This window comes from Mytilus galloprovincialis, chromosome 8 (genome assembly GCF_965363235.1).
Source record: "Mytilus galloprovincialis chromosome 8, xbMytGall1.hap1.1, whole genome shotgun sequence".
Taxonomy (NCBI): Eukaryota; Metazoa; Mollusca; class Bivalvia; order Mytilida; family Mytilidae; genus Mytilus; species Mytilus galloprovincialis.
The window spans coordinates 31,858,572-31,873,093 of NC_134845.1; the positions used below are offsets into that span (position 1 = coordinate 31,858,572).

At 32.2% G+C, this 14,522-nt stretch overlaps 1 protein-coding gene across 1 annotated transcript in view; it reads left to right on the forward strand.

Moving 5' to 3' along the window:
* The window catches only part of LOC143085573 (glycine receptor subunit alpha-2-like), a 28,540-nt gene extending 19,156 nt beyond the window's left edge, over nt 1-9,384 (forward strand). Inside the window, exons 4-9 of the mRNA XM_076262017.1 lie at nt 1,757-1,836; nt 2,834-3,057; nt 4,070-4,152; nt 5,315-5,449; nt 7,467-7,813; nt 8,852-9,384. Of these exons, the coding sequence (XP_076118132.1) occupies nt 1,757-1,836; nt 2,834-3,057; nt 4,070-4,152; nt 5,315-5,449; nt 7,467-7,813; nt 8,852-9,010 (1,028 nt within the window). The 3' untranslated portion in view covers nt 9,011-9,384. The remainder of the gene's footprint in view (nt 1-1,756; nt 1,837-2,833; nt 3,058-4,069; nt 4,153-5,314; nt 5,450-7,466; nt 7,814-8,851) is intronic.
* The last annotated feature ends 5,138 nt before the right edge of the window (nt 9,385-14,522 follow it).

The window sequence follows — 14,522 nt, forward strand, 5'->3', positions numbered from 1 at the left end:
TTGTCAGATTTGATTAATTATCGTCGAAAAATGTCCCTAATGGATAGTCATTCAAATTAAACCAGCTTTATTATGCTGTATGCATTTAATATATATGTAACCTGGTCTTTAAATGTACTTTAAGTACAGTGTCTGACGTATTTATAAACATTTTCTTGATTATTTATCCTATTTCAAATATAAATTTGAATGAATTTATAAGCCTTTTTCTGCTATAATATTCAAACTTTATTTTTTAACGAAGGCTTCTGGTATGTAGTTTTTTTTACAAAAGGCTCTCGAATTATAGACACATTAAAAAATAAAGATGGAAAGTCAAACGCATGAGTCTGGCAAAAATAAAGTTTTCAAGTGTTCACGGCCGACATCCGTTATTATTAAATAAGGGTGTAAAAATGAATGACAAATTCTTCACCACGTACGGCAGTCTGTAATTGCATATAAAACGTATTGCAATCACTTGTAAACCATTAAATACAAAGGTTCAGGTGCTTATATTCAATAATCAAATATTATTTCGGCAATCTGTTGATTTTTTTTAGTCAATTCGCGGCGATTTGTGCAGCAGTATGACTTTGAGCTACTTTTTTTATTTATATAATTATAAAACAGTGTTAAATAATTAAATAGGAAGAAGTTAGAATTAAAATTGAATATTTGTTTTATTTAAATAACATGATTAAGGGGACGTGGTAGACTTTCAGTTAAAAAAATCGTCTTCTTTCACAGTTTTATTTTATTCTTGAAAGGGGAGCAACCCCTGATAAATAATGGGAAAGTTTCACTCGTTTTGTGTCCAAATTATTAAAATCTGAACACGACTGGACACGGTCTGACAACATCTTGACGTCAGTTTGTATCCATGGTCTGTTTTGGTCTGACACGGTCTTAACGGATCTAAACAGCTCGCTAGAAGATACAGTCTTAAATATCTTGACATGCCTTAACGGGACTAATTTACCTAATGAGACTATCGATCCGAATGGAGACTGAACGATCTGACAAATCTTGACGTTTTCCTCTAGCGGTAAATCCAGTCAATTAAGATACGATCAGACCGAAATGACCGTTTCAGACTGAAATCGTGCTACTAGTGCATTTGGTGTTTTCGCCTCTCTAATAAACATGTGCAATAACAGATGTGGGTGAATATTTAGAAATCCCACACAGTCAAACAGATGCGCCTATTAATGCTGACTAACAAAAAAAGTCTATGCATATTTAAATGTGTTATATAGTTACCTATATTAAGCAAACAATTGTCTTTTCACGAACTATAAAATAAATTATGCAGAATTGATTACTTTCTACACTCATCAAAAATTAAAAACCTATAAAAATAAATCTAGCAGTTTCAATCATATTTCAACTCCATTGATAACTGTATTAGTACATGTAATATGCAATGAAATTATTGGCTTTATTTGTAACACATGAGTATCTTTCTATGTGTTAAGAGAGTAGTGGGAATGATACAATAACTTTATTACAACTATCTTTGCTATTTCAATGCATGGCTGTAAAACATATATTTATTTATATAACCCAATAGTTTTGCAATTTTTGATAAATACATGTTCGATATTATCAACAAAGATTATATTTGTTTTAAAGGATTGTCTGTGTCCAATATATAACGGTGGATTGATCAAGTGTGATAGTTAGTTGCTGATTGAATTGTTGAATGAATGATAGCATCGATTCAACTACTTCCTTATGTGTTGTTCAAATCACAAAATTATTTTTCTTTTTCCAGAACTTGAAGAATCACAAGCAACTATCGTCACAGTATTCTTAGATTTTTCACAAATATTTGATATAAATGAAGGTGAAATGGTAATTACAATTATTTCCGTTTTTATGATCTATCCCATATTAACTCTTTCGTTTTATAGACATAGTTTCCTGCATCATAGCTATTTTCTTTAATATACTCACTTTTGACCAATTCAAACCAAACTTGACTAGTTCATACCACAAATTACAAAAAAAATATATGAAACGTGTAACATAGTGATGGTGATACTTTCATTTACACGAACATAACGCCTATTGAGTTAATTGAACTTATATATAACGAGCAATATGATATTTTTTGTTTGGTTATTCCCGTAATATTTGCTAGCAGTTAGAGTAACCGAGAGCTAAAATTTCATGTTAAAAGAATAAAATACCAACGAAGACTAAATCAAAAACAATAAGCAAAAGGATTAACAGCATAACAGCTAGATTAAAAATATGATTGAACCACTTGTAAAAACCTTTATTCTGTAAAAAATAGACGTTATTCGATCCGTTTCCGCTGTTCTTGTATTTCATAGTTTCTCGTGTACAAAATATTAAGTACAGGTTCTGTAACATTTGTCCTATTTACTTTCGACTAAATTTCAAGAACATAACACTTTTCCTCCGCCTTTCAAGTCTCCTATTCATTTGTGTATATATGTATATGTTTAGTATGTAGAAATCCTACAAATCTTTAAGATTGACTTTACTACAGGTTAATCTGCGTATATGGAACCCTTATCTACTTTATGAAACTGGAGTTTTGTATTATAATCCCATTTGTAGACTACTTATAGTGTCATTGAAAGGTGGTATAACACGGCATTGAATATAACGTAATAGAAATTATAAAATATTTCCTATTAAGTGTTTTACCTGCAAGACCATGTGTTGTAATTCATGATGTTGTAATTCATGTTGTCAATGGTTGTAATTCATGTTGTTGATTAAGGAAACAAATATATAATTGAATTTTCTGGTTGAAATGTAAAAAAAAAAATACTGATTTGTGAATATTAAAAAAACAAAACATTTGGTAATATTTCAGGATTTTTCAGTTACGTTAGATCTTTTTCAAGAATGGACGGATCATCGTTTAAATTTTGAGGACAGCAGTTTGGAGCAGATACAGTTAGATCAGAAAGACATTAAAAAAGTTTGGACTCCAGACACGTTCTTTTTACAAGCTAAAAATGGAAAGCTACTTGATATTTCGAAAGCAAACACTTATCTGCACATAATGAAGAATGGTTCGGTTATCTATGCAATGAGGTAAATCAACTAATGGTAGATATCAAATTTGAAAGTTTCGCCAACAAAGATTGCATTTTGCATTATAGATAAATTAGACGATTGTGGTTTAATCATGAATAAGTTGAAACAGAAACTAAAAACATTGAAAAGGTATATGATTAGATTTCCAAGCATATAATAAGACGTATTGGTTTCAGTGATTTTCTTCATCAGTTATCCTCGGCGCCAAATGTGAAGATAGGCAGAAGATCCGCAACTATGAGGGTCTAAACAGAAATAGCATAAATTGAGTTCCCACAGTATCATATTGAAATTTCCAATAAATCACGCAAATACCGAAGCACCTGTATACAGATTGGATATTACTGTTTGAAGACTCAAATTTTACTGACAGCGGATTGTTGCTTTGATGTCATTAAAACAATGTAATATTATACACATTAACATTTACATCGACTTTATTACAGCTATTGTAAAAAAAGATAATTTCAGTTGAAAAATACGTCCATTATAAACAAGTACAGCTACTATTCAAATTAGAAATCAATTCAATATATTAAAATCTAAATAGAAAATTCCTTTGCAATTGTTAACACCATTTCCCCAAACAATTTCATTTATCTTCTGTTTATTTATCTTATTACAAAGTACTTAAGTAAAACAACTATCTATCATAGTGCGCTTTGTCAAATGAGAAATGAAATTTGGAGTAAAATGAATTTGACATGAATATACATTTTTTTCAACATATGACATATATGCAATCGTCGAAAGTTAAAGTGTAATTTTTAAATCTTCGTTTTGGATTTGGAAATTCTTTACAACCCTTTTCAAACTTATACATTTTTCAAATAACTTCTTATTTAAGGTCTCTTCGTTTCCGAAATTGCAAAGACATGTACAGTCTGAAGTATATATTTAATCAGTAGCTATAAAGATTATCAGCATGTTGACTATTTGGTTATTTGAAGAAGATAAAGGACACGCTGAAAATTCTGTTAACTGAAGTAAAGCAATATTTACTTTTCAGGTTGTCTTTAAAATTATCATGTTCAATGGACTTTCACCTCTACCCGTTAGACAAACAAGAATGCAAAGTAGTTATAGAGAGCTGTAAGTTGTGTTTAACCTAAGCTAACAATATATGTGGTAACAGTTTGTTTATTAAATTTTGTAAATGAACATCTCGTAAAAAGCAGTCATTTCCAGATTATTTGATTAGATTTCAAGGATGTATGAACATCACATAATATTTTCCGTATTTTGCATTGCTTATTGTAAGATAAAATTTGATAATTTCTCAATCATCAATATTTAAGATTTAGTTTCCAGCAAATATTTTCCTACAAAATAATGACAGTAATTGCCTTTTTGAACAAAATGAATGATGATTCACTAGTGTAATGCTGCACTCCTCCTTCTCTAAATGTTGAATTTGGTCCCTGACGTAAGAAGTGGCATGGAAAAAGATTGTCCGCATTATGCTTTACCGATTTATAAATATTTATTAAAACCAATATAAGTTGTACTTTTGTATAGTTAATCATAGACAATCATAAATAAATGATCGAAGCGAAGCAATGTTGATTGGAATAACTTGAAACCTTTTATGTCAAAATAATGAAATTTGACACTTAGTCTAGCAAATAATTGTGTAATACGCTAGTAGTTTTCTCTTTACTGAACCAAATAAGGAAAGTGATAAATATCCTCGGATTTTAGAAGTGTTTTTTCTCGTGCTGATATTTAGTATTAGATTTTTTTTTAGAATAAAAATAAAAGAACTGTTTAAAAAGTATTACAATACAAAATACACAAATGACGAATATGAGTTACTGGTCATCATATTCATCCTTGCGTATTATTTTTTTACGTAATTTTAATTTAGTTTTGAAACAAATCTGAAAATTTTATATAACGTTAACAATGCTTGAATCAAAAACCTCATACCAAATGTACACCATGAGCAATGTTTGGCTTCTGCAATCAATTACTGTACTAGTCTGGTAAGGAATTCGAGACCTCTGACATTGTTAGTCTCTGGTATGGCAGTACTCCACGTGCGTGGCTAATGGAGAGGGGTTGTAAATATAAAAGGTAAAGGGTATCCGTAGGACCACTATAATGAGTATATAAAATGAGAAAAGATAATATAATTAGTTAAGAAACATCAATCTTCGTTTTAATTGAAACTTAAGCTTATGTATTACATGTATGTCAACTGATCTGTTGTTAACAGATGTTGTTTGTTAACAGACGTTGTTTTGTGTTTCAGTTGGTCTTACACTTGACAGGCTACAATATGCATGGCGAGAGAGAAAGCCGGTCAATATTCAACACTTTAACCTACCATTGTATCAAATTCTTGGTCCAAAAACTTCCGTATCCACAAATTATCATGATCTTACAGGTGAGTACATGTAAGTAAATTCATCTGACATTGGATATATATTAAATTATGACTAGATATGATTTTACATATAAAGCAATTTACCAGACATTCAAAATGCATTTGAGGTTTGTCTGTAGGATGTTAATTCATGAAGGAATGTAACTCTTCTCGGTAGTCTGAAATCTTATTTTCAAATTAACTAATCACAGGTTTGTTATTGTTTGTTCGTTTTTAATTATATAAAAAAATGCGCTATGTAAAAGAGGGACGATGGACAGTCAAACTCATAGATAGAAAATAAACTGACAACGCCATGGCTTAAAATAAAAAGACAAACAAACAAATAATAGTACAAAAGACACAACATAGAAAACTAAATATTTAGCAACACGAACCCCACCAAACACTGGGGGTGATCTCAGGTGCTCCGGAAGGATAAGCAGATCCTGCTCCAAATTTGGCACCCGTCGTGTTGCTTATGTTATATCAAATCCGGTAAATAGTCTAATTCGGTAGGTCACATTCATGAAAGGGAAGGGGATTGTAGTTACGACGTATGGAGCACATCCGATATCATCTGTGAAACGGTTATTCCATAACGATCAATCAACTCGAGATGGCATCCGTAAAATTAACGACGGGATAATTTCAACGTCACCATTTGGAACTCTTGGCTTAATAGCTTCCTTGTGAGCAGCAACCCTCTATCAAGAAAATCAAGATAGGAAATACAAGCACGGGAATATCGTATCAATTGGGAGATATATACTACGTATGCAGGTGCTGCTGGAATTTTGCTACTTAGAAATGGAAAGTTCACAATTGGAAAGATGAAATCATATCTTTTGTCGTAAAGTTTTGTTTTCAACAAACCCTCATTGTCAATTTCTAGATGTAAGTCAAGATATGAGGCCGACTTAACTGTATCTGTTGTATCCTTTATCTCTAGTTTGAATGGATAGATTCGTTCGACATAGTCACCAAATTTTGAATTATTTAATGAAATAACATCATCTATATAGCGGAAGGTAAAGTTAAAGGATATTGCTAATTTCTCATATTTCTTCCTAAGAAGTTCCTGTATGAAGTCAGCCTCATAATAATAAGGAAACAAGTCGCCTAGAAGAGGGGCACAATTAGTTCCCATTGGTATGCCGACAGTCTGTTGAAAAACACGTCCTCCGAACGTAACGAATATGTTGTTAATCAAGAAATCAAGCATCTTGATAATGTCAGTTTCAGAGAATTTTTTGTTTGAATCAGAGTGATCCTTTACAAAGTAGAATTTATCTCTCCCTAAGACAAGAAACTTGTATCTACGTTGGACATTCTTTTTTATAAAACAAAGCAATACCAACTCTTTCAATTTGGCTTTTAGTTTGGAATGTGGAATACTTGTTTAAAGTGTAGAAAAGTCAAATGTTTTAATACTATTGCAAGATGAAAGAGACTTAGATTGTATGTACTGTAAAAAATCTTTGGAATTTGTTAGTATCCACGCCACCTCCAGAATAGGCAGTTTCACAATAACTTTGATGCCCGGCTTTGATTGCTGATAAAATAGATGTTAATAATTTAGAAAGAGGTTTCGTTGAGCACTTGAAAGATCAAGCAATATACCGTTGTTTGAAAGGACACTTATGTAGTTTAGGTATCCAATACAGTGATGGAAGATACAGTTCTTCATTTTTGGTTGAAATTCAAAAGGAACATAGAACAGACCTATGATTATCCAGGATTTCCTCTTTGGTAAGTGTCATGAGCGTATATGTTGAGTTTCCAAGTGAATTGTCAATACCTAATTCATTTATCAAGCATTTTTGTAATGATATTTACACACAAAAACGATATTGCTTGGGACTTTATCTGTGGGAACAACAACATATTTGTCATGGAGGTAGGACAAGTGTTTTGCAAAATTTGTATCTTTAGAATTTGACGTAGCGTGGGTATTGATAGACCCATTAAGACACATTGTTTAACTTACTTGTATATGTAATTTATTTGTATTGCACTGCTTATATTTTACTTTTAGCATCAGAATATTCCGATTTGGAGGTTACCATAGAATTCCACCGAGCCATAGGATACTATATGACAGAAGTGTTTATTCCTGATGTTCTCATTGTTCTGTTGTCATGGGTTACGTTCTGGTTACATCCTGATGCAGTTCCAGCACGTGTATCGTTGGGTGCTGTAACAGTTCTGACGATATCGTCACAAGGATCTGCTGCTAGAAGATATGCTCCAAAAGTTTCGTACATTAAGGCCATAGATATATGGAGTTTATGTCATATTTTGTTCGTTTTTGGAGCAATGGTTGAGTTTTCAGTTGTCAATGTATTATCTAGGAAGAAACGTCCTATCATTGAGGAAATGTTTGTACGTTAAATATTTAAAAAGGATTTTGATTTATCTTTATTATTTTTAGTTAGGATTATCTTAGCGAACTTTTATCGTTTTTCGTTATTTTTAATATATTTCGACAAGTTGTACTGATTATGAAATTCCGCCCATGTGTTGATTGATTAAAATAAGTTGAAAAAATAATAACAGGAAACTACGACATTTGTAACATATCCGTAAATGCCTGTGCCACTGCTATAAACCAAATCATATTGGCGTCCGTTAGAATTAAGTTTTTTTTATATTCAAACCATGTTGAAATTATTTTTATTGCACATACAAAGAAGTCAACAAATGCACATCCTATTCAAAAGGTAGTTCTGCAAAGTAGGTCGATTGCGATAAATGCGTTGGTGTTAAAAAGTACCCACAACAATTGTTGCGTTCGTTTTCAATGTAGGATATATAAATACACAGTCAGGTTAAGTCAGATTGGTTGTGTTGAAACACATGTAAGAGAGGATGCCATATTAAGGCACCCTTTCAACAGCTGAAACTATGTGTTTTCCGTAGGATGTATGAATACTATTTTCCGTGCAAACTGAATATGGACATCAATTAATCTATTTGTGAAAGCATACATTTGAATTGCCAAAGACAATGAAATAGGTGAAAGGTTTGTCGCGTTTTGTAATCTGATAAAATATACCACGTTCGTTCGAAGAGAGAGGCGAAAGATACCAGAGTGACATTCAAACTCATAAATCAAAACTAAACTCACAACGCCATGACTAAAAACAAAGAAGAAAAACAGAAAAACAATAGTACACAAAACAAAAATAAAGACCAAAGAACAGGAATCCAACCAAAAACTTACGTCGATCTCATTCAGTCGGAACTATGCCAAGTGTTACCATGATGATTGTTAGAGAAGAAAGTGTCGAGATCATGAACATATCAGAATCTTTGAGTACTAGCAGATGGATTTGAGAGATCTTGGTTACATGTAACATGTCTCTAGTATATTAATAAGTTGATATTTTCATCATGTTCATTTTATTTATTTCTTTTCAGTTTAAATCATCGAACAACAAAAAGATAGAGACACAGGATCCTCGTCCCTTTATGAAGGAAGCAAAGCGGATAGATTTTATATCAAGATTTGCATTTCCGGTAGTGTATATCATATTCAATATCCTATTCTGGATTGTCACTATGTACTTGGAATACTGACCACGTATTTCGAAAGAAAAGAAAGCAACCGTTTCAAAATGAAGGAGAATGGAACGTACGATAGAAAGATACAGAATAGAAACTAATTCATTTAGACAATGTCTCCTCTTTTGTCCCTTGTGTATGATTTCACACATCATTTACCTCGGTGTTTTAGTAGTAAACATGATACACATCACAAGGACATAGTATTTGAGAGAGATTCATATTGACAGGTTCACACTTGTGTCGGCAGTTAATGGTTATCCCGTAGATAAAAACGGACTAATGGCCTGGGATGATTAGCAAATTGATATTGCGGTGTGTTTGTCAATCATATCAGTTGTAATATGCAATATTTCATGTATCTTTTTACATCAACTTTATTTACTTTTTGGATTTTGTTGTTATTATTTCTAGTGGCTAAAGATGTCATGATAGTATAATCAATCCGTGTTTAGTTTATTTTGACCAACATTTTTTTCTTAAAATGTTCCATATGGCAAAATTAAGGGTAATTTGCTAATTTGCATAGCGGCCATTTTGTCTTTTCATGACGGCAGCCATTACAATAGGATTATATAAGCCCCTTTAATAAAAATTGTCAATATGCTAATACCTATGTCGAATGAACAATTTGTTCGCATATAGGTAAATTGCACATGTTTTTAGGCTTCTGTCCGTGTACAAATGGACATTGTCTACTCTGAAATCTTTCGATCTTTTTAGTTTAAAAATCGGAAGCGTAACCATAGTATAATTGCTATATAAGATCAAATAAAATGACGGAAAATCGAAAAATAGCATGATTCAAAACAGAAATACATATACAAGAAGATATTTTTCATGATTTGTTCGCATATAGGGAAACACCTTGTAGGATGATTTTTAAAGTAAAATAACTTGTAACTTACCTGCTTTCTCAAGTTTTCGGCCAAATTCTTTTACAAATATGATTATTTGAACCTTCCCATTTCGTAAAAGGTCAAATTTTAAGCATTTTCTCTTAGAAATACACAATTTTTTTGAAAATATCCGCCAGATACATTAGGTTTAGATACATGACGGAAAAGGACTGGATTATCCGCAAATCTAAAATAAATTATATTTTTATCTTCAGCTAAGGGTAGTAATTTGATCAAAAGGGACAAAGTCACGTGGTGCAAATCATTTGAATAAAGAACCTTTGATTTTGCCATATGCTGTACCAAGTCAGGAACATCGCCATTGTTATATTATTATGGTTCGTTTCTGTGTGTGTTACACTTACGTGTTGTGTTTCGATTGTGTCGTAGTTTGATATTTGATGTATTTCCCTCAGTTTTAGTTTGAAACCCGGATTTGTTTTTTTTCCCCAATCGATTTATGAATTTCGAACAACGGTATACTACTGTTGCCTTTATTTTTAATCTTCGAAATCCTTCTAGTTGGGTAATTAAACATTGCATGGCGTTATTATTAACCACTACTAAAAGTTGTATCGTATAGGTATAGCATTGAAAACCCAAATTTTGACATGTCATGTAATATGCAGCTAACTATGCGGTATGGGCTTTGATCATTGTTGAAGGCCGTACGGTGACCTATAGTTGTTAATGTATGTGTCATTTTGGTCTGTTGTGGACAGTTGTCTCATTGGCAATCATACCACATCTTCCTTTTTTTATAGCTAAGGCAATATACTCTAGGGTAAATACATACCGTATAGTCAGGTAAAAATGACTTGACATGCCAAAACGTGACATAATTCAAACAAAACCAATTAAAAAACGTAAAAGTCATGGTTCATGACCAAAAAAAGAAGGAAAACCAGATAAAACAGGCAGCAACCAAGAACAACCACCCATTACAACCTTCAGACTTGGGATTGGCACACACATAATGTGGTGGTGTTAAGAATGTTTATGAGCGATCAGTTCTCATCATAATATGAGATAGTTGTGTAAAATGTAACAAAACAAAATAAGGACAAACTTCGTATCTATACTATTAAACGAGAAGATCTCATTTTGTGTGTCGCTTCTCTTTCTTCCGCAATAAATTAATCATCGAGCCTTTGGGTCCTATGGGTACCATGCATAGTCGCATCTGTCATCCATTCTCAGGATTATTCAGATTGAGTTTTTTGGGAGAAAAAAGTAAAAAAAAGCCGACCGGATATTGTTTCCGTTGTCGGACCGACTTTAAGATGTGCTATATATAAATATACAGTGACACCAGCATCCACTAAAAACTCCTATTAACAAACAAAGGAACGTTCCACTAATCCACCAATTCATACATATATATATATGTAGGCAAGATTACCGGTTTTTAACTTTCAATCATAACTTTTTCATAACTATTCGGGGACAGGACAATTATTTCGCGTTATGATTATCCTCCCAATAATATATATTGATTATCTATATGATATAGCAGTGCATGAACGCCGTATAGAAGCAACTTGGAATTGATAGTTAATACCAAATACATTTTATTTATAATATGCGTACTATATTTATGAAACGCGAAAATCATAAAATTTAATATAAAACAAAACAACGGACTTTTGAAAAAAGGGTGAGGGCGTAACATAATTGTAGGTGTCTCCAAGTACCTATGACTTTTCAGTGGCGGATCCAGAATTTTTCATAAATAGGGCCCACTGCATGACTGCCTACGAGGGGACCCCGTACAAGTCATGCTTCCATGATTTCCTATTAAATCAACCATTTTCTTTTCAGAAAAGGGGATGGGCGGGCCCCATGAAAAACCCTCTGCAGTTTGGTTACCTTTCCTGAAATTCTCCAGAAAATATTTTACAAAAATTCATTCTACAACACTTTACATACTTTCAACCACGCTCTAAATGCCCGCGATTTCGCGGGTGTGTTCTAGTTTAATCATAATCCTGTTACCTTTGATAACTTTTTCGATAACTAAATTGAGACGGCATGATTCACCATATCTACACTGTGACAGTTAAAACAATTAACCTAAAACAAAAGTACTACTGATCTCAGAGTACTCGAGCTCGCACCCATTGAAAGCTATTTCAGATCCAATAACAACTAATAAATAAATTATCTTTCCCAGACTAAAGTATCAAGTTTATATCCTAATTGATCTGTCATTTTTGACAAGAATATATTTATATAACCCTTTGATGTCAGATTTCATAATAGATATATTGATATAACTGTTATTTCATACTAATAGTAGCTTTGCGTTTTTGTACGTCAGTTTCTTGATACATCCACATGAAAGATAATCATATAACCAACCATGTTTAGTTACAAATGTGATTTTATGGTATAACTCATAACTCAAAATGCAACTGATTACTGGGATAGTTAACTGACCCTTTTAATTGCTATCAATGCTGATACTGAGTCGATAAATATAGCAATATCGTAACAGATACAGTACGAATTACAGATCTAGTTTTACTGCCGTCAGTTCATTTATAAATATGAACACATAAATAAGGCAGAAACTTCTTCATATCTTAAATTCGTAGACAACACTACAAAATTCTGTGTTTTCATTGTTTTCGTAAAAGAAATGAAGCTAGGATTATCCTTAAACTTCACATTCTGCTATCTACATAATGTGAATGTTTTTTTATTTAATATTTCAAAGTTTTGTGATTTTCTTGATAGAGGGTTTTTGCTTACAAGGAATCTGTTGAACGAATGGATTGTATTGGTAATGTTTTACAAAGACCATATCGTTAAGGTTTTCCATGGACTCCTTGTGTCACATATGACCCCTGATATAAATTTACCGTGGTAACCACAATCCCGTGTACTTCAGCCTGGTAATCCCGTCATCTTTTTCTCGATAGTGATACCAACGAATGAGACTGACCAACGAATGATTACTTACCATGAACAACTGTTTACACGATGGACCACAAGTGGAGCAGAATATGCTCTCCCAACCGATACACATGAAATATATCATATTTAGGATGAAGTGTGTAATGTTCATTCGTTTAGTTTTCTTTGTATTTTTTTTTCTTAACTTGTCTGACTGTCGTCCTTTGTTAACTTTTGCCGTGACATATATTTATATAACCCTTTGATGTCAGATTTCATAATAGATATATTGATATAACTGTTATTTCATACTAATAGTAGCTTTGCGTTTTTGTACGTCAGTTTCTTGATACATCCACATGAAAGATAATCATATAACCAACCATGTTTAGTTACAAATGTGATTTTATGGTATAACTCATAACTCAAAATGCAACTGATTACTGGGATGGTTAACTGACCCTTTTAATTGCTATCAATGCTGATACTGAGTCGATAAATATAGCAATATCGTAACAGATACAGTACGAATTACAGATCTAGTTTTACTGCCGTCAGTTCATTTATAAATATGAACACATAAATAAGGCAGCAACTTCTTCATATCTTAAATTCATAGACAACACTACAAAATTCTGTGTTTTCATTGTTTTCGTAAAAGAAATGAAGCTAGGATTATCCTTAAACTTCACATTCTGCTATCTACACAATGTGAATATTTTTTTATTTAATATTTCAAAGTTTTGTGATTTTCTTGATAGAGGGTTTCTGCTTACAAGGAATCTGTTGAACGAATGGATTGTATTGGTAATGTTTTACAAAGACCATATCGTTAAGGTTTTCCATGGACTCCTTGTGTCACATATGACCCCTGATATAAATTTACCGTGGTAACCACAATCCCGTGTACTTCAGCCTGGTAATCCCGTCATCTTTTTCTCGATAGTGATACCAACGAATGAGACTGACCAACGAATGATTACTTACCATGAACAACTGTTTACACGATGGACCACAAGTGGAGCAGAATATGCTCTCCCAACCGATACACATGAAATATATCATATTTAGGATGAAGTGTGTAATGTTCATTCGTTTAGTTTTCTTTGTATTTTTTTTCTTAACTTGTCTGACTGTCGTCCTTTGTTAACTTTTGCCGTGACACTGGTGTATATATGTATATATGATTCCCCATTTGTTCGCTAAACGTCTGTATTGCGTGTAATGTTTCAATTGACGTAATATATGTATAATTGGTAAATTATTAAGTCGGAGATTTATTTAACACAAATTAAAGTTACAAGTACATTTAAAGTTCTTTACAAAATAGTTTTATAGATGTAAAGATTTGGTTAAGCAGTTTGTCTGTACCTGTAAATACCTTATAACAAACGAAAGTCACATCCTAAAATATTTGATATCGTAATGCACATGATAAGTCCAAATTCGGTGATAAATCAGATTCGATTTGTTTTAATCAAAGCAAATAAGACAACCATCAGTAATTAGAAAATCATATCAACCTAGTATTTAGAATAAAAACATGTTTTATATAATTTTTATATATTTATATATAATTTAGTTTCATCGTGATTTGTACGTGCAAAGGTAAAAAAAGTCAAAGTTACAACAAAACAAACCAAAATAATGAAATTGATAACAGGAACAAGATTATTGTAATATAAACCATAGAGGGTTATAAATAGATAATTACATTATGCTTAATTGCA